We start from the raw sequence: 27920 nt of genomic DNA, 5'->3' as shown, positions 1-27920 counted from the left end.
ACCACTGAACTGTGAACTTAAACATGGTTAAGATGATAAATTTTATGCTAAGTGAATTTTACCACAACAAAATATAAAATTAAAAAAACAGTGAGCTCCCTCTCCCCCAATACACATAAGTAATAACCTCATAAGTAACACACAGTTTAGTGCTTATGCATCATCTCTGGCCATCAAAGGTTGCAGAAACAATCCTGCTGTCCCTAAAATGCACACCAGAATGAAAACCCACAGAAATATACGATCAATCACCATGGCAACATACTTCCAGTCGTCTTGAATCTGAAAGACAAAACCAAAGATCATGAAAGAGGAAAAAATAAAGCGGGAAGGAAAAGGCAAGGTGAACACATTTTCAATATTGAGTATCTAATAAACGTGTTTCAGTAGAAGAAGCCATTCTGCCTGCCAATATGCAAGAAACCTTTTTTTTCTAATTGATGTAGTCTGAGGAAATCTACCATTCTCAAGTTTCTCTTTATGCACTAGAGAAATAGGAATAAAATATCTGTCATATTAAATCTGTTTTAAATCAGAAATTTCTTAACATCTACGTAACCCTTTTTTTCCCCCCAAATTGAATTCCAATTTATAAAGTTAGTTAAAACCAGTTACTTGATTTACACCTCTGCAGGAGGATTCTGGGCCTTTGTTAGAATAGCTAATACAATCCAACATAATTCAAAGGACTAGCTCTTATCCAGTTTTAGATACTAATTTCCTTTTAACGTCTGTTTCAAAAATGAAATAAGCACATCAGGGCAAGCCCATCATCACTCTTCCTCTCCCACTGCCCCCTCTCCACAATGCCCAACTAGCCAAATACCATCTTCAATTAGAAGGCCAAAGTATCATGGAATTCTGTACAGTTATAGAACAGGTTCAAAATCAGAAATAGATGCTGACCATAAAGTGAAAGATGGAAGAAAGAGCAAGACTAATTGTATATAAGACAGCTTCAATTTAGGCTTGAAATAGGAAGGAGAACTGCACATTAATTATACTAGACAACTCAGAAAGGAAACCGTAATTGGACTGAGAAAAAGAGAACCCACGAATCAACTGATTTTGAAGAAATCACATAATGAAGAGGCAGCATGTGATTTAGTAATTTCATTAAGTGCACTGAAATGGGGCTGGGAGACAAGGATTTTATTTCACCATTATGAGCCTGAGTGAAAGCATCCCTCCAATGACACTGAGAAGTCAGTGGATTAGAGCTATAATGCCCTATTCGCCACCGGTTACTTTACTTGAATTCCTAAGACTTTGGGTGTAAAAGATTCCAATATACAATAAACCCTGTGATTCCTGCCCACCCCCTACTGGCTAAACCTCTTAGGGCCTAGGAGGCAGTGGGGTGGGAAAACCAAGACTTGTTAGAATCCCAGTTCTGCTCCTTTCTAGGCATGAGAATCTGGGTAAATTATGTGACATCTCTCAGCCTCAATTTCCTTCTTGGTAAATGGGGGATAAGAACAGTACCTACTTCAGAGAGTTGTTATGAGTATTAAATGAAATATGTGCCTGGTACAGGGTCCTTAATGAATCATACCTACTGATATTAATGCTGATTTTAAAAATGACCATTAACCAAGTATAAATCTCCCTCTGAGAGCACTTCACATGGTTTAGCCTGGTGAAGAAAGAGGGGACTTGGGTTTTACACATGAATACAAACAGTGCTGCTAATAGAGCCGGGTGAAAATTTTATGTCTAACTCTGAGTCTTTAAGGCACAATGATACTGGTCATTCTCTGGAAACTTTGGCACTAATGATGCATGAACAGGTAGATGCGTGTTAGGCAGAATGGTGAACTAGCCCAAGCCCCTGGCTCTGTCTCCCAGCCCAACCCTGGAGATGTCCCAGAAACAAGAGGAGACTGTGCCTTAAGGATGGTCAGAAACCTGGGCAGGTGTGGCCTGCTGAGTGTGAGCATGCGGTTGGAAGAGGAGGGTCTCGGTGGAGGGAAGGACTGGGGAAGGCTTGGTTGTGCTCTTCTCTCCCCCAGCCCTGTGCCTCTTTCCAGCCTGCCATTCCCAGCCCAGAGATGCAGGCAGGGCCACTTGTCAGCAAAGTAGGGCCTGGCTGAGGGGAAGAGCAGAGCAGAGAAGTGCCCACTGACTGGTGGGGCCTGAGGCTTCCCTCCTCGCTCCCCACATCAAAGATGAACAACTGCAGTTGAGTGAAAGGGACGTGGAGGAGATCCTCATCGACAAGGTCAGCTGGAGGGGAGGAAACGCCCCTGAAGGGGCGTCTAACCCAGTTTGTGGCCATGTGGGTCCTCTGCCTTGGGAAGCCTGGGTTTGGGCCCCCCAAACACAGTTCAGTAAGGATGGCTGACACCCCCAGAAAAGGTGAGTTTACAGGCCCCCAATACACAAACTTAGGTATTTGAAAGAAAATTCATGGAACAGATAGGTTAAGGATTTAAACTAAACAAGACAGTCTTTTGAGACTATCCAGATAGTCATTGGATAGGAGAGAATATTGGAGACACGAAGTTAGGAACAAGCAGTGTTATAGAAGAATCAAGTGGAAATACAAGTGTGAACAACAGACAAGTCGCAATAAAGAACTCAAGAGCTGGGATGACTGGCAAGGGTAAATACAGGCCCGGAAAGAAACAGGGAGGAGAGTAAGGACCTCACCTGGGGCAGCGATGTAAAAGAAAAGCTAGGAGATGGAGAAGGTAGGAGCAGAGGTATCCCATCTGTACAACAACAGTTCAGGGAAAGAGAAAAGAGGGGTGAACAGGAGATCTTTACAGAAATAACGTTGACTTCCCCAGAGTTAAAGCGAGATGAAAAACCTTGGAATTAAATGGCTCACAGGAATGCCAAACAGACTAGGAGAGACCCACATCAACACGTTGTGTTTGGTGTCATTCGATTTCTCTACAAACAGAAAATTCTAATAGCTTCTAGATAGAATAGATTACTTGCAAAGGAACAACATTCCGATTAACTTGAAACTTTTTCAGAAACGACACTGAGGCAAAAAGGCCATGGAGTGTTATTTAAGTATTTAAGGAAAAGAACTTCAACCCTAGAATTTCGTATCCAGCTAAACTCGCACTTAAAAGTGAGGGCACAATACAGTTTTAAAAAATATATTATTTATTTTTGGCTGTGTTGGATCTTTGTTGCTGCGTGCGGGCTTTCCCTAGTTGCGGTGAGTGGGGTCTACTCTTCATTGTGGTGTGCGGGCTTCTCGTTGCAGTGGCTTCTCTTGTTGTGGAGCACGGGCTCTAAGCGCGTGGGCTCAGTAGTTGTGGCTCGTGGGCTCACTCTAGAGTGCAGGCTCAGCAGTTGTGGTGCACGGGCTTAGTTGCTCCGCAGCATGTGGGATCTTCCTGGATGAGGGCTCGAACCCGTGTCCCCTGCATTGTCAGGCAGATTCTTAACCACTGCACCACCAGGGAAGCCCCACAATACATTTTGAAGCCTACAGGCCCCAAAAGGTTTACCCATAAACACTCTTGAGAAGGCATGCCAACACAAAGAAATAAATCCAGGAGGACACCATAAGATAGATGTGAGGGGTGACTATAGACTAAAAAAAAAAAGGAAGGTCAAAAACCAAAACATATATTCATGAAAAACCAAAACTAAAGCTCTAGTAACACCCAGGTAACCAAAGCAGTGAGGAAGATCAGACGGGAAGGACAGTGGGGTGGGGGGCAAAACACAGATACTTAAAAATGTAAGAGACCAATTGATATGGAAATGGAACTTGAGCATGGGTTTAAATCAGTTAGGAAGAGCTAGTAGAAGAATAAAAATAAAGCACATGACTTTCAACCAGCAAAACATATTCAAACTTTCTAGTAAACAGCAAGAACTGAGGCAAAAAAAATAAATAAATGGAAAACATGAAATAAGATGGCCAAAATTTAACCCTAGAAAACAGTAATTACAACACATGTAAATAAATCATTGATCAGAAGTCTGACTCTAGTTGGAATGAATGAACTAACAGATATACATACATATATATATATATAGATATATCTCTGTATCTGAACCAAACAAAACAACTTGTATCAGGGTTATTAGCTCAGAAGATCATGTCTCTGATCTATGCACACCTCCAAGACCTCAAGAACAACTCATACAGTGGAACCAACTTCAAATGATCAGCCGTCAAATCTGTAAAACGGAGAGTATTAACATGAGACCACAAGCTCCCTAACTAGTTTTCTTACTTGTAACCCAATCCTAGCCCTAACTCTGAACTTAGAGTATTAAACACCTCACAAGTGTAAGCAAGTAGGGGTGACCAACACAAACAACTTGAAAAGAGAATAGCCAAGGCAGGTGACACGATGACACTCCTGTCCCTTTGGGATCTGGTGTGTCCAGGGACAGTCATTCACAGGCTCTCAGCACCCTCAGGAGATGGCTCTGGGAGAACTAAGCCTGTTCATTCCAAGCTCCTAGGAGCCCAGGACAGTTAAAACCAACCAAGTTGGAGCCAGGGAATTAGGAAATTAAAATACCTCTAAAAAACTCTTATGTAAACAGCAGCATGTCCGTCACACAGTAAGAGAGAAAGAAGGCATCCTTCAGACAGCCTGACTCTCCTCAGAGCACTGAGTAGGCATCTTTATTCTAACACTTGCCACCCTTTCATAAACAGGTTGCAATCCACTGGACGGTGGTCTAGATTTCTGCTTTCTCTGGAAAAACAATGGGACCACATTCACCTGTGGTAACAGATGACCAGAAGTGAGCAGTGGCTGCCCCTTGAGATGAACCATGTGCCTCTAGCTGGCCACATTCAGGCTATTTCACTAATTTACCTTCCTGGCATTTCAGCTGTGACTTCCCTTTCAGTAACTTTTTTTTTTTTTTGCTGTCTGCCTCCATCACACATCTTGTGGAAACTCTAACACTAACTAAAACCCTCGTGAAACTCTTAACACCTTGTATGGTTCCTAGTAAATAATTTTTGGAATAAAGATAGTTTCTAATAGCCCGACAAAGACGATGGGTACTTAGATCTCAATCTTTAGTAAATTATCTCTCAAAAGAAGTGATTATTTTAAAAGTGGATAAAGAAAGGGTAGAGAATATCTGCAAAAGTGATTAGTGTTAGACAAGTGAGATTCTCTAATCATGTACTTAATGTCCAACAACTGCTTCAGGGACTTCCTGGTGGTCCGTGGTTAAGACTTCGCCTTCCAATGCAGGGGGTGTGGGTTCAATCCCTGGTCCTGGAGCTAAGATCCCACGTGCCATAGGGCCAAAAAACCAAAACATAAAACAGAAGCAATGTTGTAACAAATTCAATAAAGACTTGGAAAAAAAAAAAAAAAAAACCAACCGCTTCAACTGAATTTAAAGGAGGGCCTGACTTTTTGACTAAATTTCTGGTATCAGTGGGAGGTTTTGCATTGTTACAGTCACAAGACGGGCTCAGAGTTGCTCAGATGGGTGGGGTGAGGACACGGGGCCACTGTTGCTATCTCCCTCCTGTCTCATCTTTTTTTTTTTTTTTTTTTTTGCGGTACACGGGCCTCTCACTGCTGTGGCCTCTCCCATTGCGGAGCACAGGCTCTGGATGCACAGGCCCAGCGGCCATGGCTCATGGGCCCAGCCACTCCACGGCATGTGGGATCCTCCCGGATCGGGGCACGAACCCGTGTCCCCTGCATCGGCAGGCGGACTCTCAACCACTGCGCCACCAGGGAACCCCTCATCCACTTTAATATGCCGTTCACAGCTGAATAAAAGAGGCTCCAGACATTCCCTACCAACATTAATTACCTACAGTGCATCAGGAGCTGAAATTATCTGGTAATTAGCTCTTTGCTAATAATCAACTTAAAGCAGAACCAGTTAATTTTAAAGCAGAGCTTTTTAAAAAATTATTGAACATGATTCTGGTAACCTTGGGGGTAAACAGAGTGGGAGCAGCCAAACACCTAAGTGTAAAGCTTCCCCATTACTAATACCTATCACTAGTTCTAGCATAAGATTTTTGAAGGAAATAGAAGTTCACCCAATTAAAAAAAGATGGGCAAGAGTGTGAATAGATATTTCACAAAAGAAGATATCCAAATGGCCAATAAGCATATGAAAAGGAGCCCTAATCATTAGTCCACAGGGACAAGAAAGGCCACTTCACACCCGTTTGGCGAGGAAAGGCAGCAGCTGGGACTCTCAAACATTGCCAGGGGGCGTGTCAATTGGCTCAAACCCTTTGGAAACCTGACAGTGTCTACTTAAGTGAAAAATACACCTCTCCAATGATCCAGCAATTCCACCCTAGGAATGTAGCCAGGAGAAACGAGTGTATATATTCACCAAATGGTATGTATAAATTTATAGCAGCTTTATTCATATCGTCCCAAACTGGAAATAACCAAATGTCCAACAACTGTAGAATGAATAAACAGAAGGCGGTGTTGTCATACTGTAGAATCTTACACACCAATAACAAACCAAAAGGATAAACCTCAGACATCTTTGTACACTTTGCTGAATGAAAGAAGTCTGATATGAAAGTTTATACTATGCAATTCCACTTATATGAAGTTCAAGAATAGGTAAAATTAATTAACATAAAAGAGGTCGGGATCAGTGGTTACTGAGGAGGGAGGGAGGGGGTTACTGACTGGGGAGGGGCACAAGGGAACTGTGTGGGGCACTGGAAATGTTCTATATCTTTACCTAGATCATGGTTACGTGGGTGTACACGTAATGTAAAAATTCACTGAGATGTAGACTTAAGAGGTGTGTACTTTATGTAAATTACTCTTAAAGGGGAGTAGGGAGACACAATTAGTAAAGTTTAAAATGTCAGCTCAGCTGATCAATACTAATTGGAGATCATCTGACCTCATGCCCTCTTCCAGCCTACCTCCTAATCCACTCACTCAGCATCAGGTGTTCCAGTGGCCCAAACTGCTGGCAGCCCAGCAGCTAAATGCAGGGCACCACATACTCACAACCTTTATCATCCCATTTTACAGATGAAAAGACAGACTCACAGAGGTGAGGCGGTGTATCCAAGGATAAATAACTGGTAAATGAGGAGCTGGTCTGAACACAAGCCACTGATGCCAGTCTAATTCCTTAACCCCACCCTAAGCCTTGCCCACAAGGAAACAATAAAATGTTTGTTGAATGAATGAATGACCAATGTAATAACAGACATATCCTTACCTCTTTGGCTTCATTTTGTGCTTTCATATTTTCAGCAATATACTTGACACTTTGGATAGCTTCTTTGATTTCTGGTGACAGAGCAGAGAGGGACAGCACGGCATTGACAGATTCAGAACTGGAGCTTCTCGTGAGATTGGCACTGAAATTCAGGATTTTGACCCTGCGGTGGTGGCAGTGGCCACATAGCCCGTCCTGGCAGGGGTAGCCTTCTTTGCAGCTCTTGGACTCTATGTGGCTGAAGCAATTCAGGTTTGAGAGCTCAGCGCTATTGAAGGGTCTTGGCCTCTGAGTGTTACCTTCGCTGCTTGCCGGCCTGGTCATGAACATGACCCTGGGAAGAAAGTTCAGGAATATGGTCTTCACCCACATGGGCATCGTGTGCGTGGTGGGGGTCCTATAGTGCACGTTGAGCACGAAGACGGTGATGACGATGGACAAGGTTACAAAAATCATGGTGAACAGGAGGTACTCGCCGATCAGGGGAATCACCAGAGAGGTGGACGGGATGGTCTCAGTGATCACCAGGAGAAACACAGTCAAGGAGAGGAGGACCGAGATGCAGAGGGTCACCTTCTCGCCGCAGTCAGAGGGCAGGTAGAAGACGAGCACAGTCAGGAAGGAGATGAGCAGGCAGGGGATGATGAGGTTGATGGTGTAGAACAGGGGCAGGCGCCGGATGTACAGCGAGTATGTGATGTCCGTGTAGATCTCCTCGCAGCAGTTGTACTTGATGTCATGTTTGTAGCCGGGGGCTTTGATGATGGCCCACTCGCCACTCTCCCAGTAGTCCCTGAGGTTCATGGAGGAGCCGATCAGGACCAGGTCGATTTTTGCCTTGTCATAGGACCAGGAACCAAACTTCATGGTGCAGTTCTGGTAATCGAATGGGAAGTAGGTCACATCGATTTTGCACGAGCTCTTAAAGATGGCCGGGGGGATCCAAGTCACTTCCCCCGTGTACTTGAGCAAAGCTTTGGTCTTGTCGTCCACCTGGAAATCCCCAACAGCACTGCGGAGACAAAGAGGAGGTGTGCGGCACACAGGTCATTACCACGTGGTCATCTTGTCCAGCTTCTCCCGCTGCCAGCAGGTAAACGGCAAGTGATGATTTGTAAAACTGCAGAATATGAGAGCTCAAAGTGCTGTAAAAGGTCTCGCAGTTCACCATCCCATTTACCAGTGGGGATACTGAGGCCCAGGACCCCCCAACCCCCAACAATCTGACACACTCATCACCCCCCCGCCCTGGGGCATGTCATGGGTTCATTCCACACCATACAACTCCCAACTTGATATTTATGGAGACACTCCCAAATGCCAGAGATTTTTTTTCTCCTTTAATTGAAGAAATAAAAGGAATTAATGAAAGTGGTCATCAGGAGGCAGGTGTTTAGGTGACCTTTGGGGATATTTGCCACTCGCTGTCCCTACGGTTTGGCCCTGGTAATGCCTCCTCATTCTGTCTGCATTGGGAGCCCAATGTGTGTACACACACGGATGTCAAACCAGACCGTGGACCTGGAAGGGGCTGCAGAGACCACCGTAGGAGCCCACTGCCATTAAACTGAGCCTGTTAGATGGGTCTATTACCAGGCCCTATCTCTGGACCCTGGTTCTACCGTTTACCAAACTCCCCATTCCTCCCTGTACTGTTTTAGAATGAATAATCATGTTTTCTGATTCCTTGTCTTTCAAACCCAGCATGACAGGTTCCTTTGCCTTCTGTGTCCCTATCCTTCCCCATTTTCTCCCCATGTTCCTTCTCCCTTCTGTTTAGCTATGTGCACCCTTTCTATGCAGAGACATACATTCTTCCTAGAATTGGCTTGTTGGTATTTATCAGCTGGTTTGTGCAGTGGAAGATTTGCTGACGACCAGCTCAACACCCTGTCCAGTCTCGCATCTGAGCATGAAGCCAGCCAGTCCTCATGACAATGGCCTTGCCCAGTGAAAGCTCTTGACATTTCCGTGGGTCAGCCCTGTTGATTTCTTAGAGTTCTGCATTTGAAGGCATGTATGTCCTTCTAAAGGGAGCAACCACTATACCCATTTGCCTGAAGAGCTGGAAAAAAAAAAAAAAAAGACAAACTTGAACATTTAGGGATATCCTGTCTGGTTGTTACTGGATAGCACTGTGTGAAGACAGGAGGGGGTGTGTCCAGGGCCTGTCTCCTTGTTGGTCTCTGGCCCTCCCACCCTCACGTGTGTCTGTCGAGCAGGACAGTCGATACACGTGAAGACTTGATGTCAAATCCACTACCCGCCTTCACTCCAGCCGGCTGGGTTGTCCCAAAGGTGCCCTGCTGTGTTTATATGTTCTTAGCCCCACTTTATCCTACTGGGCCCTCAATTCCCCACAAGAAGATGATTCACAGCTCCAGGAGGAAAGCAGGGGTATGAGAAGTGGGGAGGGGGTGGGGACCTGCACAGCCCCAAGTGGACTTGACCATGTTGGGCACCAAGGAGTCCTGGGAGGCTGGCCTACACTATGCAGAGGGCTGAGAGGACCCCTGGGAAGGCAGAGGCCTCCAGAACAACTTTCCTTAGGGCATCCTGGATCAACAAAATGGACCTTCAGAGCCCAGGGACTAGTCCAGGGCAAAGTATGGCCCACTGGCCTGCCCCCTATTTCTGTACATAAATTTTTATTGGAGCACACAGCCATACCCATTTGTGGTCTATTGTCTGCAGCTACTTTTAAGCTACAAGGGCAGGACTGAGTAGCTGCGACAGAGACTCTAAGGCCCACAAAGCCTAAAATACTTAACTACCTGGCCCTTCACAGAAAAGCTGAATGATCCCTGCTTTAGTCTGATCCCCTCATTTTACTGACGAGGAAACTGAAGGTCAGAGAGCAGGACTCGCTTGCTCAGGGTCCCACAGAGAGTTTGTGGCAGAGCCCTGACCAGTCGGAACTTGAGTCCTCAAGTCTGTGTGTCCAAAAGGCCAAACACTGGAGATCAGCTTACCTTAGTTGCTGGTGCACATGTCTGCTATTTTCCAGGGATCCTGGTCACTGTGGCGACTGCCTACAGACGCCCGCAGCTGTGTCTGCCCAGACCAGGAGGCCTGCTTGCTGACAGTGTCAGCGGCCTAGCTCTGCCACCAGGAGACCGAAGATGAAGACCTCGCTGGGTACCAGGGTCTGGCAGAGCCCCAGCCACAGAGACGGCACTCGGTAAGTACTAGCTGACTGAACGGATGACCAAAAAAATAAATGAAGCTCTCACCCCCCTGCCTGCCCAAGAGATGGCTGGCAGCAAGGGTCAGCTGAGGGGGAAAGGTCTCACTCAGCCAGTGTGTTGCTGAACCATGTGAGTTGATTAAAAAAAGAAAAGGCAGGGTGGGTGCAAATGATTAGTTGAGGTATCACTTTAATAGAAGGAAAGAGTAAGAGCTGAAGTGGGGCGAGGGTGGTGAGTGGTATGAGAAAGACCACGATGGCATCCGTTTCTTTAACCTTTCCAAATTTCCTCAGAAAAACAAGGCAACAAGATAGCAAAAGAAAAATCCCACTGCCCACGTGGTCAACAAAGTTAGGTTACATGGAACTCCAAGAACCTCAGGTGTGAGAGAGTGGGGTCGAACCACCACCACCAGCGGGAACTGCGTGGGATTCGGGTGGGATTAGCTGCTGTGGAGGTGGCTGAGGGAAGAGGAAGGGGAGTTCTCCTGTCCCCAGAGCCCCAGACAGAAATCACCAAGAGGTATCTGCCCCACAAAAAAGAGGACCCCGCTCTGCACTGCATCCTCAGCAAGGGGAACGGTGAAACAGAGACGGCGCCACAGGTTCCGGTTTGTGGGAGAGGACAAAAAGATGGGGAGCCACCAGGGTCTGCAGAGGAGGCTGGGCTGGGCTCGATCTCAGAAATACCTCCCACCCCAACTGCCTTCCAGAAGGACAGAGACCCACCCAGAAAAAAGCTGCATAGGGTAGGCTTCAAATTGAACAGCGTGGGAAACTGAGGGTAAGAAAAAGAAGATGGTTGAGAAAGTAGAGAAGCAGGTGTCTAGAAGTGGCAGCTCTCAGACTGTGGAGGTGGCTACACGGAGTATTTATATGCTTCAAGGGAACCACTTGAGGAGGGAACTCCCAAGCAGGTGACACAAGAGACCCACCCTTACCCACTCCCATCCCCTCTGGGAACCTGTCCTAAAAGTACAGCAAAGGCCATCTATTTAAACAAGAGCAACAGAAAACGATTAGACTGAACCTCATATTAACATATTGTAAGAAAAATATGAAAAGTAATTGAATAACAATAACATACAAGCAGACAAGTGCACACCGCAAATATATAACCTCAGAGAAAACCATAATTCAAAAAGAGACATGTACCAAAATGTTCATTGCAGCTCTATTCACAATAGCCCGGAGCTGGAAACAACCTAAGTGTCCATCATCGGATGAATGGATAAAGAAGATGTGGCACATACATACAATGGAATATTACTCAGCCATAAAAAGAAATGAAACTGAGCTATTTGTAATGAGGTGGATAGACCTAGAGTCTGTCATACAGAGTGAAGTAAGTCAGGAAGAGAAAGACAAATACCGTATGCTAACACATATATATGGAATTAAAAAAAAAATGTCACGAAGAACCTAGGGGTAAAACGGGAATAAAGACACAGACCTACTTGAGAATGGACTTGAGGATATGGGGAGGGGGAAGGGTAAGCTGTGACAAAGCGAAAGAGAGGCATGGACATATATACACTACCAAACGTAAGGTAGATAGATAGTGGGAAGCAGCCGCAGAGCACAGGGAGATCAGCTCGGTGCTTTGTGACCGCCTGGAGGGGTGGGATGGGGAGGGTGGGAGGGAGGGAGATGCATGAGGGAAGGGATGTGGGAAGAGATGTGTATGCATGACTGATTCACTTTGTTATAAAGCAGAAACTAATAAAAAATATATATATAACCTCAGAGCAGATGATGAAACTGATAATCCGACATTACAAATTAAGCTAATAGAAAGAATGATCTTTAGAAACTTTGAAAGAGCAGCATAAATTAGAAATAGAAAAGTTAAGAATTTGGGTAAGCAACAGGAGGATGAATAAAGAACTGACAGAACTTAGGAAAGAATGGGAAGAAAGAAGTTTAAAAAATCATTTTAGAAATAAAAACTAAAATGTAACAACAAGCAGATACCATGGAAAGTATTGTGATGAAAATAAAAAACAGAAAGGAGAAAAAAAATTCTTTTAAATCAAAAAGAGACAAAGAAAAAGAATTTGAGAGAAAATAATATGGAGAGAATATAGGTAAAGCAGTTCAAATATATGTGAAAATGGAGTTCCTGGAGAGATAAAGCAATAGAACAGATCTTAAAAACTAATTCACAAAAAGTTTACTGGAATAAAAGAAGGCTTATTATGTATATGGTACAGGGTAAAACAACTAGATTTTAAAGATAAAGGATAAAATATCTTTGGGTTACCCAAGAAGAAGAACAACCCCCTTGTAAACAAGCTGACTATGCATCCCAATTCATCCAGGACAGTCCTGGTTTACATCTGTGGTCCTGGCACACTTATTAAGAGTCCCTTTTCTCTCCCCAAAGTCACCAGATTTTACAAGAAAAAAAGAAAATTAGACTGGCAATCGTTTTTGACAGCAACACTTCATACCAGAACATGAGTCAGCATTTTAAAGATTTTCATGGAAGGAAAATATGAGCCAAGGATTTTATATCAGCAAGATGACCTAAAAGTATTACCTAAAAAGGCTACAATGAGTTATGAACTTGTAAGAACTTAGGGTATATTGTGTGTCCACGAACACTTTCTGGGGATTCTACTAGAGAACGAACTTCAAAGAACAAAACCATGGCAGGAGAAACTGGCATAAGAAGGTAAAAAGTGTTTCTAGTGTGTTGAAATGAAAAGAAACTGGGCTTCCCTGGTGGCGCAGTGGTTGAGAGACCGCCTGCTGATGCAGGGGACACGGGTTCGTGCCCCGGTCCGGGAAGATACCACATGCCGCGGAGCGGCTAGGCCTGTGAGCCATGGCCACTGAGCCTGCGCATCCGGAGCCTGTGCTCCACAACGGGAGAGGCCACAACAGTGAGAGGCCCGCGTACCGCAAAAAAAAAAAAAAAAAAAAAAAGAAAAAGAAACAAAGAAAAGAAACTCTCACCAGAGGTTTAGAGAAACTGAAGTCTTAGTTAGGAGAGAGGAATTGAAGGATATTCCTTAAATCTTATTTTCAGTTTCAGATTCCAAGGAAATTCCTTATGATATTTGCTCCTCTCCATATCCGACTGAAGCTTTTCACTATGTCTCTCAGCATTGTTAAAAGCACACATCCCTAAAGCACCCCAGCTGTTCACCCAAGATTGCCAGCAAGAAAACAGCTATGAAATTCAAATCATAAGATTAAGATCTGTGCCCACTTTCTTAATTCTAACTTAGCAAAAATTCTTACCACCCTGCTCAGCTCCTTAAGAGCCTTTGGACCAGGAGATTGCTAGGATGGCTCACATTCTGCAAACCAGTTAATTTATCTCCTGTCCCAGTTCTTTAAGGACCAATTGCATGAAAGAAACATATTTATGAATGCTGTCTTTTCTTGGGAAAGCAGTAAACAAAACACGGACCTCTAAGAGTTTTATAGTTTCTGGCCTTCCATTTAGGTCTTTAATCCATTTTGAGTTTATTTTTGTGAATGGTGTTAGGGAGTGTTCTAATTTCATTCTTTTACATGTAGCTGTCCAGTTTTCCCAGCACCACTTGTTGAAGAGGCTGTCTTTTCTCCATTGTATATTCTTGCCTCCTTTATCAAAGATAAGGTGACCATATGTGTGTGGGTTTATCTCTGGGCTTTCTATCCTGTTCCATTGATCTATATTTCTGTTTTTGTGCCAGTACCATACTGTCTTGATTACTGTAGCTTAAACCATAATTCAAAAAGAGTCATGTACCCCAATGTTCATTGCAGCTCTATTTACAATAGCCAGGACATGGAAGCAACCTAAGTGTCCAGCGACAGATGAATGGATAAAGAAGATGTGGCATATATATACAATGGAATATTACTCAGCCATAAAAAGAAATGAAATTGAGTTATTTGTAGTGAGGTGGATGGACCTAGAATCTGTCGTACAGACTGAAGTCAGTCAGAAAGAGAAAAACAAATACCGTATGCTAACACATATATATGGAATCTAAAAAAAAAGGTTATGAAGAACCTAGGGGCAGGACGGGAATAAAGACGCAGACCTACTAGAGAATGGACTTGAGGACATGGGGAGGGGGAAGGGTAAGCTGGGACAAAATGAGAGAGTGGCATGGACATATATACACTACCAAATGTAAAACTGATAGCTAGTGGGAAGCAGCCACATAGCACAGGGAGATCAGCCCAGTGCTTTGTGACCACCTAGAGGGGTGGCACAGGGAGGGAGGGAGATGCAAGAGGGAAGAGATATGGGGATATATGTATATGTATATTTATAGCTGATTCACTTTGTTATAAAGCACACACCATTGTAAAGCAATTATACTCCAATAAAGATGTTAAAAAAAATAAAAACACGGACCATCTTTGGAGTGGTTAAAGAACACTTCTCTTTTAACCCATGACTAGAAAGTGGGATTCAGCCAAAAACGTAGCTTCTCTAGTCCCAATACGAACAGTAAAACATATTGATTTGTACTAATACGGCATACAAACCTAAAAATAGAATGCTTTAAAATCTGATTAGACTAATTCTATACGAAGTGTTTTGTTGAAAAATGCTCAGTGGTTTTTTAAGACATTAGAACTCCAGAGATAAAGCATGGTTACAAAATTGAAGTCTGTCAATACCTGGAGAACAAACTAATACACACTGTAAAATATCAATTAAAATTATGTTTGTCTAATAACAGAAGTTAAATGTGGAAGGTGTCAGGTTTGTATGGGCTTAGGAAAGAGAGGCAGGTTTTGGAGGTGCCACAACGGGCAGATTCAGATAGGCAGAGGAAGAACCTTTGAAAGAGGGAAAAAGGTGCAGCTTCCTGTGGCTGGTGGGCAGATGCACGTGTGCAGCAGGGAGGGAGCATTGGTCGGGTGAGTAAAAGAATGAAGCTTGGAGAGGAACCAAGATGGCGGAGTAGAAGGACGTGCTCTCACTCCCTCTTGCGAGAACACCAGAATCACAACTAGCTGCTGGACAATCATTGACAGGAAGACACTGGAACTCACCAAAAAAGATACCTCACATCCAAAGACAAAGGAGAAGCCACAATGAAATGGTAGGAGGGGCGCAATCACAGTAAAATCAAGTCCCATAACTGCTGGGTGGGTGACTCACAGATTGGGGAACACTTATACTGCAGAAGTCCAGCCACTGGAGTGAAGATTCTGACCAACCTGCTAGTGTTGGAGGGTCTCCTGCAGAGGCGGGGCGGGGGTGGGGGTGGGCGCTGTGGCTCACCGTGAGGACAATGACACTGACAGCAGAAGTTCTGGGAAGTACTCCTTGCCATGAGCCCTCCCAGAGTCTGTCATTAGCCCCACCAAAGAGCCCAGGTAGGCTCCAGTGTTGGGTTGCCTCAGGCCAAACAACCAACAGGGAGGAAACCCAGCCCCACCCATCAACAGTCAAGCAGATTAAAGTTTAACTGACCTCTGCCCACCAGAGCATCAGTCAGCTCTACCCAGCACCAGTCCCTCCCATCAAGCCTCTTAGATAGCCTCATCCACCAGAGGGCAGAGAGCAGAAGCAAGAAGAATTACAATCCTGCAGCCTGTGGAAGAAAAACCACATTCACAGAAAGATAGACAAGATGAAAAGGCAGAGGGCTATGTACCAGATGAAGGAACAAGATAAAACCCCAGAAAAACAACTAAATGAAGTGGAGATAGGCAACCTCCCAGAAAAAGAATTCAGAATAATGATAGTGAAGATGATCCAGGACCTCAGAAAAACAACAGAGGCAAAGATCAAGAAGATGCAAGAAATGTTTAACAAAGACCTAGAAGAATTAAAGAACAAACAGAGGGCTTCCCTGGTGGCGCAGTGGTTGGGAGTCCGCCTGCCAATGCAGGGGACACGGGTTCATGCCCCGGTCCGGAAGATCCCATATGCCGCGGAGTGGCTGAGCCCGTGAACCATGGCCGCTGAGCCTGCGTGTGCGGAGCCTGTGCTCCGCAGCGGGAGAGGCCACAGCAGTGAGAGGCCCACGTACTGCAAAAAAAAAAAAAAAAAAAAAGGAACAAACAGAGATGAACAATACAATAACTGAAATGAAAACTACACTAGAAGGAATCAATAGAAGAATAACTGAGGCAGAAGAACGGATAAGTGAACTGGAAGAATGGTGGAATTCACTGCTGCAGAACAGAATGAAGAAAAAAGAATGAAAAGAAATGAAGACAGCCTAAGAGACCTCTGGGACAACATAAACGCAACATTCACATTATAGGGGTCCCAGAAGGGGAAGAGAGAGAGAAAGAACCCGAGAAAATATTTGAAGAGATTATAGTCGAAAACTTCCCTAACATGGGAAAGGAAATAGCCACCCAAGTCCAGGAAGCACAGTGAGTCCCATACAGGATAAACCCAAGGAGAAACACGCCGAGACACACAGTAATCAAATTGGCAAAAATTAAAGACAAAGAAAAATTATTGAAAGCAGCAAGAGAAAAATGAAAAATAACATACAAGGGAACTCCCATAAGGTTAACAGCTGATTTCTCAGCAGAAACTCTACAAGCCAGAAGGGAGTGGCATGATATACTTAAAGTGATGAAAGGGAAGAACCTACAACCAAGATTACTCTACCTGGCAAGGATCTCATTCAGATTTCTTGGAGAAATCAAAAGCTTTACAGACAAGCAAAAGCTAAGAGAATTCAGCACCACCAAACCAGCTCTACAACAAATGCTAAAGGAACTTCTCTAAGTGGGAAACACAAGAGAAGAAAAGGACCTACAAAAACAAACCCAAAACAATTAAGAAAATGGTCATAGGAACATACATATCGATAATTACCTTAAACATGAATGGATTAAATGCTCCAACCAAAAGACACAGGCTTGCTGAATGGATACAAAAACAACACCCATCTATATGCTGTCTACAAGAGACCCACTTCAGACCTAGGGACACATACAGACTGAAAGTGAGGGGATGGAAAACGATATTCCATGCAAATGGAAATCAAAAGAAAGCTGGAGTAGCTATACTCATATCAGATAAAATAGACTTTAAAATAAAGAATGTTACAAGAGACAAGGAAGGACACTACATAATGATCAAGGGATCAATCCAAGAAGAAGATATAACAATTATAAATATATATGCACCCAACATAGGAGCACCTCAATACATAAGGCAACTGCTAACAGCTATAAAAGAGGAAATCAACAGTAACACAATAATAGAGGGGGACTTTAACACCTCACTTACACCACTGGACAGATCATCCAAAATGAAAATAAACAAGGAAACAGAAGCTTTAAATGACACAGACCAGATAGATTTAATTGATATTTATAGGACATTTCATCCAAAAACAGCAGATTACACTTTCTTCTCAAGTGCACACAGAACATTCTCCAGGTTAGATCACATCTTGGGTCACAAATCAAGCCTCAGTAAATTTAAGAAAATTGAAATCATATCAAGCATCTTTTCTGACCACAATGCTATGAGATTAGAAATGAATTACAGGGAAAAAAACGTAAAAAACACAAACATATGGAGGCTAGACAATACGTTACTAAATAACCAAGAGATCACTGAAGAAATCAAAGAGGAAATCAAAAAATACCTAGAGACAAATGACAATGAAAACACGATGATCCAAAACCTATGAGATGCAGCAAAAGCAGTTCTAAGAGGGAATTTTATAGCTATACAAGCCTACCTCAAGAAACAAGGAAAATCTCAAGTAAACAATCTAACCTTACACCTAAAGGAACTAGAGAAAGAAGAATAAACAAAACCCAAATTTAGCAGAAGGAAAGAAATCATAAAGATCAGAGCAGAAGTAAATGAAATAGAAACAGAAAACAATAGCAATGATCAATAAAACTGAAAGCTGGTTCTCTGAGAAGATAAACAAAATTGATAAACCATTAGCCAGACTCAACAAGGAAAAGAGGGAGAGGACTCAAATCAATAAAATTAGAAACGAAAAAGGAGAAGTTACAACAGACATGGCAGAAATACAAAGCATCCTAAGAGACTACTACAAGCAACTCTATGCCAGTAAAGTGGACAACCTGGAAGAAATGGACAAATTCTTAGAAAGGTATAACCTTCCAAGACTGAACCAGGAAGAAACAGAAACTATGAACAGACCAATCACAAGTAATGAAATTGAAACTGTGATTAAAAATCTTCCAACAAACAAAAGTCCAGGACCAGATGGCTTCACAGGTGAATTCTACCAAACATTTAGAGAAGAGCTAACACCTATCCTTCTCAAACTCTTCCAAAAAATCGCAGAGGAAGGAACACTCCCAAACTCATTCTCTGAGGCCACCATCACCCTGATACCGAAACCAGACAAAGATACTACCAAAAAAGAAAATTACCAACCAATATCACTGATGAATATAGATGCAAAAATCCTCAACAAAATACTGGCAAACAGAATCCAACAACACATTAAAAGGATCATACACCATGATCAAGTGGGATTTATCCCAGGGATGCAAGGATTCTTCAGTATATGCCAATCAATCAATGTGATACACCATATTAACAAATTGAAGAATAAAAACCATATGATCATCTCAACAGATGCAGAAAAAACTTCTGACAAAATTCAACACCAATTTATGATAAAAACTCTCCCGAAAGTGGGCACAGAGGGAACCTACCTCAACATAATAAAGGCCATATATGACAAACCCACAGCAAACATCATTCTCAATGGTGAAAAACTGAAAGCATTTCCTCTAAGATCAGGAACAAGACAAGGATGTCCACTCTCACCACTATTATTCAATATAGTTTTGGAAGTCCTAGCCACGGCAATCAGAGAAGAAAAAGAAATAAAAGGAATACAAATTGGAAAAGAAGAAGTAAAACTGTCACTGTTTGCAGATGACATGATACTATACATAGAGAATCCTAAAACTGCCACCAGAAAACTACTAGAGCTAATCAATGAATTTGGTAAAGCTGTGGGATACAAAATTAATGCACAGAAATCTCTTGCATTCCTATACACTAATGATGAAAAATCTGAAAGATAAATTATGGAAACACTCCCGTTTACCACTGCAACAAAAAGAATAAAATACCTAGGAATAAACCTACCTAGGGAGACAAAAGACCTGTATGCAGAAAACTATAAGACACTGATGAAAAAAATTAAAGATGATACCAACAGAAGGAGAGATATACCATGTTCTTGGATTGGAAGAATCAATATTGTGAAAATGACTATACTACCCAAAGCAATCTACAGATTCAATGCAATCCCTATTAAATTACCAATGGCGTTTTTTACAGAACTAGAACAAATCATCTTAAAATTTGTACAGAGACACAAAAGACCCGAATAGCCAAGGGAGTCTTGAGGGAAAAAAACGGAGCTGGAGAAATCAGACTCCCTGACTTCAGACTATACAACAAAGCTACAGTAATCAAGACAATATGGTACTGGCACAAAAAAAGAAACATAGATCAATGGAACAAAATAGAAAGCCCAGAGATAAACCCACGCACCTATGGTCAACTAATCTATGAGAAAGGAGGCAAGGATATACAATGGAGAAAAGACAGTCTCTTCAATAAGTGGTGCTGGGAAAACTGGACAGCTACATGTAAAAGAATGAAATTAGAACACTCCCTAACACCATACACAAAAATAAACTCAAAATGGATTCGAGACCTAAATGTAAGACTTAGATGAAAACATAGGAAGAACACTTTTTGACATAAATGACAGCAAGATCTTTTTTGACCCACCTCCTAGAGTAATGGAAATAAAGACAAAAATAAACAAATGGGACCTAATGAAACTTCAAAGCTTTTGCACAGCAAAGGAAACCATAAGACGAAAAGACAACCCTCAGAATGGGAGAATATATTCGCAAACGAATCAATGGACAAGGGATTAATCTTCAAAATATATAAACAGCTCATGCAGCTCAATATTAAAGAAACAAATGACCCAATCCAAAAATGGGCAGAAGACCTAAATAGACATTTCTCCAAAGAAGACATACAGATGGCCAAGAAGCACATGAAAAGCTGCTCAACATCACTAACTGTTAGAGAAATGCAAATCAAAACTACAATGGGGTAGCACCTCACAGCAGTTAGAATGGGCATCATCAAAAAATCTACAAACAACAAATGCTGGAGAGGGTGTGGAGAAAAGGGAACCCTCTTGCACTGTTGGTGGGAATGTAATTTGATACAGCCCCTATGGAGAACAGTATGGAGATTCCTTAAAAAACTAAAAATAGAATTACCATATGATCCTGCAATCCCACTACTGGGCATATACCCAGAGAAAACCATAATTCAAAAAGACACATGCACCCCAATGTTCATTGCAGCATTATTTACAATAGCCAGGTCGTGGAAGCAGCCTAAATGCCCATCAACAGACGAATGGATAAAGAAGATGTGGTACATATATACAATGGAATATTATTCAGCCATAAAAAGGAACGAAATTGAGTCATGTGTTGAGCCGTGGATGGATCTAGAGACTGTCATACAGAGTGAAGTAGTGAAGTAAGTCAGAAAGAGAAAAATAAATATAGTATATTAACGCATATATGTGGAACCTAGAAAAATGGTACAGATGAACCGGTTTGCAGGGCAGAAGTTGAAACACAGATGTAGAGAACAAATGTATGGACACCAAGGGGGGAAAAGCTCAGTGGGTTGGGGATGGTGGTGTGCTGAATTGGGTGATTGGGATTGACATGTATACACTGATGTGTATAAAATTGATGACTGATAAGAACCTGCAGTACAGAAAAACAAACCAAAAAAACAACTAATACTAAACTTTCTTTGGGTTATTTGTATGGAAATATGTTAATATAAATGTTTCAAACATTACATGAAATTTCTAAAAATCTTATATGTGCTGGTATAATGTTATAAGTCATAATTCTAGATATTACTTTAAAATGTATATCTCAGAAATAACTAAATTTCCTTGTCAATTGCATTATTATGAACTTTCATCAAATCTTTAACCGTGGTCACGTTTAAGTCTTTTGTCATTTACAGAGAGTTCTGGGTGTACTCTGATGCTTTCGCAAAATGTTCCTATAAAAGGGTTTCATCTTCAAGGAATTCATGGAAAAGACTCTGACAAGTACAGGTTTCTGGTAACTGACTGTACTGCTGAACTGAATGAATAAGCATTTTCAGAACTCTAATGGAAAACTGATGAATTCATAAAAGTGCTAACAAAAGATCAAGATGAAAAAAAATTAATTACATGGGACTGAGTGAACTGATGAGGATGATTATAATTTTTGTGACTTTCTGTTTGAATAAAAAAAAATCCCACAAGGACTCAGAGGCAAAAAATATACAAATCAATTTTCACTGCAAAGTAAAGGAGCTGTTACAGTGGAGGATTACTGGACTGAATGTCAATATTATGACGTAATATGAGTGTGTTTTGTGTTTGGTAGTTGCAATCATTGTTGCTTTTGTTGTGGTCATCCATTAGAAAAAAAGAATGAAGCTTTCCTGTGGTCTAACCATGGGGCGCAGCTGCAGCCTGACTTACAGGGAAGGTCAGGTTCTGCCTTGGTGACAGAAGCCCACCCCCATGTATTTCCTTCCTTGCCCTTCCTCCAGTCTGTAATTGCATATTTGGATACTGTAACTCATTCCTGTCTTCCCTGGTGTGTCTGATAAACTCCTAGAGGCAAGGGGGAGGGTATCTATCTTGTGCCACAGTGTCTCTAGGACCTGGCATATAGTAGGTCAATAAATACCTGTGGAATGAACCAAATGAATGGAGCTCTCTTGGAAAAGGTCCCAGGAAGACCAGGCTGTAAAGCACAGCAGGCCAAGGACCCAGGTCCAGGCTGACAGCCCTGAGAGGTGGGGGCCACCCAGCACCTTACTTGTTATACAGCACAATGTCTGGCTTCCAGATCTTCTGTGCAGGGACACGCATGAACTCCGCTCCATTGTAGTCGGAGGGGTCCCACTTCAGCTTGTAGTCATTCCAGATCTGGGGGGAGAAGGCAAGGAGGGAGATGGGGGCAGTGGAAGGACAAGCATGGTTTTACTTCTTTTGACCCCACTCATCTTGGTGACCTCCCCACCTCGGCTGCACGTCAGAGCCGCCTCTGCAATGCAGACCACACTGGCCCGTTCCTCATGTGGGTGCTAGTGGGGAGACAGCACTGGGCTGAGTGTGCAGGCTGCCTCCTAGCTGCCCCCATGAGTGGGGCAAGCCCAGCCCCCATCAATCAGTCAGGACCACTAGGGCTTTCTCCAGTCATTTCCAGTGCCAGGTCCAGGTCCCTGCCTTAAGCTCCTGCTGTTTACATTCCTGAAATGGCTTGGACATGCCATCAAGCCCCAGTAACGGCGCTAAGGACACACAGAACCCTCTTCCACCTCCGGGTTGAGCAGGGTTAGCCTCTGAAGGGTCTGAGGAAGGAGCCATGATCCCACCAGGGCCCAGGAAGTGTTTGGGTGCAGAGGCTGGGAGATGTGAGTCCTGAGCACCTGAGGGGAGAAAGGTGAGGCTATGGCTGGAGGGAACGTGTACCATAGGGTGCTGAGTGGGCACCGTGCCCATCTGGCTTGCCAGCCTCCTAGGAAGGAAGCCTGAGCTGGTGTAAGGATCACCCTTAGGCCAGTGAGTTATCTGTCCATGTCTGCACAAAGCCTCCCTGGGGAGAACATGTGGAAGCCCATTTCTTTGGTCCCAATCTGAACAGGAAAATCCAGAACCCCGGCTTCCACCCTCCCAACAACAACAACGGCATATGATTCTGACTTAAGGATGAGTTTTTAGCAAGAGGAAGGGGAAGAGGTGCCTCAGGCACCACCCTAGAGTCGGGGCCAGGGCTCCAGGCCCGGGTCAGCCCCATTTTGTCTGAGCATGGAGGTCTCTCTTTCCAGGACGCAGTCTATCGTCTGTGACTTGAGGGGCTGGGCCCTGCAGTCCTTCCACAGGGGTGTAGAGCAGTGTATATGACCCCAAGCCCAGGCAGAGACAGACCAGCCAGTCAGTGGACCTCAATCTGGGTCCACAGGAGTGAAGTAGGGGTTTTAGCCCTTGGTTCACAGACAACAAATAAAGTAGTCACCACCAGGGGGCAGCAGTACCCAGGGTCTGATCACTTACTTGCTTGAGCCACAGGTTGGTCTCCATGATCTGGTTTACTTCATCCTAGAAAGAGAGATTAAAGTAGATGGTGAATTACAAAAACAAGGCTAGTTCTGGGAAAGGCTATTCCAGAAGCTCCATACCCCACGGCCACGGCTTGTGGCTCTGGCACTCACCACCTTCACCAGCTGAGACATGGACACTTCAAACTGGATGATGACTGGATCAGACACATTGGCCACTGGCCTGATGATCTCATTGTAATCTTCGAACAGCCGCTCAAACAGACGATGCTCGGCGTCGGAGGCTCTGGCCACTGAGGGAAGTAGCCCCGTCAGATCCTGGGGAAGTCACTTTTCCCCTCACCAGGGACACCATCCACCTACAGCTTCCTCTCCATCTGCTGAGGGTACTCTCTGGAACTCCAGACTTTCAGACTAGTCCTACTCCTTGAAGTTAAAGACTAGGAAACTGAGGCCCAAGAGAGAAGGGATTCCATCAGGTCACACACATTCGTTGAGAAGCATAATGATTACAAGCCTGGGCTCTGAATTTGGATAGATCTGGTGCAAATCCTGACAGACTACTTGTGAGCTGTGTGAGCTTAGGCAAGTGGCTTAACCTCTCTAAACCTCATTTCCTTCATCTGTGAAAGATTATAAATGTATCCACCTCTTAGGGTTGTTATGAGTGAAGTGCTTAGCTCCATGCAGGCATATGGTAAGAGCTCATGAACCGTCCTCACCATCTTCGTTACTGCATGGCAGCAGTGTGATCCAAATGCAATCTGCCTGCATACAGCCACAATGGAGAGACGACCAGTCCACTCCCAGGGCAAGAGTACCCCAGGGCCCAAGGGAGACTACAACCTAGGACTGGGGCTTTCCTTCTTCCCACCCAGGACCCTGTAGGGGTTTGGCCACCAAACATCTTAGAAGCGGGTGCCTACGTGGCCCCCATGATCTCAAGAGTGCGACCCACGGTTCCTGCTGATGTTGTCTTCACATCCTGATCAAAGACCCTTCCCTCTCTGAAACCCTTGGGGACCCTCTGTTTATAAGCCACACTCCAGGCATCTTGAGTCAGCTGTCTGTTGTTTCTCACAGATCTGGGAAAAATCTGGGGAAGGGATGAGGGGAATCCTTTAAGTCCAACCCAACTTCTCCAGGGATTTTGACTGTCCCCCCCAAATAAAGAAGGGGCCACATTCAGGAGCTCGGTGGGGAGTGTTCCGCGCTCTGAGTAGTGGGGGCCTCAGCACCGGAGGGGCAGGAACAGCGCTCTGAGTGCACGGTCACGACGTGGTCTCCCAACAGACTTCCCCACCCAGCTGCAGGGACCGCCTGCAGCCCTGCCAAATCCCTCGTCCCCTGGTATCTACCACCCCTCCCAGGACACTCAAAAACCTTTCTGTCAGGGCCGGCTTCTCCCTAACAGCCTCCTCTTAGAGACCGGGCAGAAGGCGAAGGCGGGGAGGTGCCAGGAGTGCGGAGAGGCGAGGACAAGGAGGAGAGGCTGGCGCCCCTTAACGACTCCCCTCTGCCCCAGGTGGCCTTGATCAAATCTTGAGCCCTCTCTGGCCTCAGTTTCCCCATCTATTCGTAAAACGAGGAGGTGGACGGGATGCAGACAGTGGAACCCGCGGCCTGGGCGTGTCAGTTCAGCACCCAGTGCGCCAAGCAGGACGATGGGCAGGGCCGAGACTCGAATCTGTAACGCTGGGCTGTGGAAGGAAGGGCCCCAGTGCGGGCCCTCCTCGCGCCTCCCGGGAGCGCACAAATCACTCTCAAGGATGGGGCAGCCGAGGGGGAAACACGCACCCCCCACCTAACTCGCCGCCGGGCCGGAGCCAGTCCACGCGAGTTTCGGGTCCCCAGCCACGGCGCCCTTCTCCCCACCTCCTCGCGCTGCGCTCCGGGCCGCATCCCCTTCGGACCCCGCTCGGGCGGGGCGCCCGTCCCTCCAGTCCCCCTCGCCCCGCGCCCGTACCTGGCAGCAGCAGCAGCAGAAACGGCAGCAGCGGCGGCGGCGCCCAGGGAGGCAAGAGCTTCGCGGCGCGGACTCCGCGCGGCTGGGCGCCCATGACTGGTCTGCCCTCTGGCCAGAGGTTCCGCGCGGACCAGGCGGGCGGCGTGGGGCGGAGAGCAGACCGAGCAGAGCCGGACGGTCGGGAGCTGGCGGGACAGTGGCGAAGACAGACTCCAGGCGCTGCCCGCCCACTCGGAGCGGGACCAGGGCGCGGCGCGCGGAGCCCCGGCAGCTCCAGCCCCACCCCCAACCCCGGGCGCAGCCCCGCCCGCCGCCGTGGGGTTTCCGAGCCTCTGCGGGGAGAGAGGTGCGCTCGCGTCCGAGAACAGGGATGCGCTGGCCCTCCAGTGCGCTGTGCTGGGCGGTCTCATCCCTCCCTCTGTAGTCGGTGTAGCCCACGGACGGCTCCGCGCCGGGCCAATCCGGGCAGGTACTGGCAAACCACGGGGAAGAACAGGGGTCGAATCTGTTCCTGGCTTCCTGGGTGAGTGCGAGTCTCTCCTTTCCCCGGGCTTGGGGACCACCGGGCTAGACGGACGGTCGCCGGCCTGCCTGAAAGGTTCTAATACATTCTTAAGACGAGGACTCAAGATTTTGACACTATTAAGTAATTGTTAAATATTTTAGGAGTGATAATAGTATTTGTGTTTTTAAGAGTCCTTAGGGTTACCATGAGGAGGAGGGTTGGAGTCAGTTGAAACAATATCGGCCATTGAGTTGGTAATTGATGAGGCTAGATGAGAAACACCTGGAGGTTTGTTATCCTAGTCTACTGTCGAATATGTTGCAATGTCTTGATAAAAAGTAAAACAAAAGACAGAAATAACAAAATTAAAAATAAGTCTTGGAGATGGAGCCATCAGAGAAAGCACTGCCCTTCCTGGCCCCTGGACCCTGCAGAACCTCCTCTGCCCACCGGCCCATCTGCACCCTGGGTGCACCAGGATGGTTCTGTGATGGAGCAGACCACCCTGGGGCCCCTTGGTCTCTCGGACCACCCACCAGGAGTGGGGTGGGGTACCTGCAGGCTTCCTTGGAGTTCCTCTATCACAGGACAGGTCAGTCACCTTTATTATTTCCAGAATGGGTCACCTACCCACATTAAAACCAAACAAAAGGAGACATTTTGCAGGATTCAGAAAATGTTTGTAAGAATTGGGACTCACTGTCAGGCCCCCATTTCGAGAATTTTCATTCTCCTGACAAGAATCCCTTTATCTGGAAAATATTGCAAATCACATATCCAACCAAGGACTTGTATCCAGAACATATAAAGAACCCTCAAAACTCAAAAGGAAGAGTAGATGGGTATGAGTGATCTTATTGGGGTGATGTCAGTGTTCTAAAACTGGGTTATAGTGATAAACTTACTAAACTCATTGAACTGTACACTTAAAATGTGTGAATTTTATATGTAAATTATACCTAGTTATTTTTAAGATCTCAAGTAAGAAAACTAAAACCCAGTTTTACACATGAGCAAAAGAGTTAAACAGACACTTGACCAAAAAAGGCAAAAAGCTCACGAAAAGATGTCCAACATTTGCTGCTAGTGTTGCAGCAAAAATAGAAATGAGACTTCCGTTTTCTGATAAACAAGGAAAATAAGGAAACAATGAACAGGCTGGGGAAACAACATAAACAGGCCTGAAAGAGTTAATCAATCGTGGTTATTCTTTAGCTGTTACTTCTAGCAAACACTTGTAGCTAGACGTCCTTCACAAAGCTGATTACTCTCTGACTCCATTTGAATTACCCTTTGCACCTGGCATTTCTTCTCCCGCTACACTCCCTTGTAGCACTCTTCATTTCGGACAGAAGGTCCTGGGCTGATAACTTCAGGGACACCAGACCCGGTTGTTGAGCCACCTGATGACAGCTTTGGCCATGAATTTGTAGAACAAAAGAAATGCAAGACCTTCATTACTTTGAGCTTTATCACCTACCCTAGACCATGAACCCCAGGCTATATAACCTTTCCCTATTCCCCAGGGAAGGGGGCACAGCTCTTGAGGCTCTAGCTTGCTGTGCTACCCCCTTTGCCAGGCAAAGATTAAAGCCATTTTTCTCGTTTGTCCAAAACTCTGTGTCCATATTTCTTTTTGGCATCGGTACACAGAGAGCCAATATTTTGGTATCACTAGCCATTAGGGAAAGCAAATTAAAACCAGCGTGATATACCACTTAACAGCCACTGGGATGGCTAAAATAAAAAAATACTGTCAATATCAAGTGCAGATGAGGAAACAGAGCAACTGGATCTCTCATACTTTGCTGGTGGGAATGCAAAACAGTATGGCTACTCCAGAAAACAGTTGGACAGTTTCATATAAAGTTAAACATACTCTCCCCATATAACCCAGCAATCACATTACTGAGTATTTATCTAGAAAATGAAAAGTTTTGTTCACACAAAATCCTATAAGTGAAATGTTTGT

The 27920-nt window shown here is 44.7% G+C and overlaps 1 protein-coding gene across 1 annotated transcript; it reads right to left on the bottom strand.

Annotated features, from left to right (window-relative positions):
- Positions 1–153: 153 nt before the first annotated feature.
- On the bottom strand, positions 154–23765 carry CHRNA3 (cholinergic receptor nicotinic alpha 3 subunit; the record flags this gene model as incomplete). The annotated part of the gene is made up of 5 exons (XM_079700725.1): positions 23631–23765; positions 23473–23517; positions 22235–22344; positions 7174–8185; positions 154–282 (listed from the first exon to the last, which is right to left on the bottom strand). The coding sequence occupies exons 1-5, from the start codon at positions 23649–23651 to the stop codon at positions 154–156; spliced, it is 1317 nt and encodes a 438-aa protein (XP_079556851.1). The 5' UTR covers positions 23652–23765.
- Positions 23766–27920: the final 4155 nt, after the last annotated feature.

The sequence above is a fragment of the Hyperoodon ampullatus genome, assembly GCF_949752795.1.
Source record: "Hyperoodon ampullatus genome assembly, chromosome: 3".
NCBI classification, from domain to species: Eukaryota; Metazoa; Chordata; class Mammalia; order Artiodactyla; family Ziphiidae; genus Hyperoodon; species Hyperoodon ampullatus.
The sequence above is the reverse complement of the archived record's forward strand: the minus strand, read 5'-3'. Positions and strand labels throughout refer to the sequence as shown.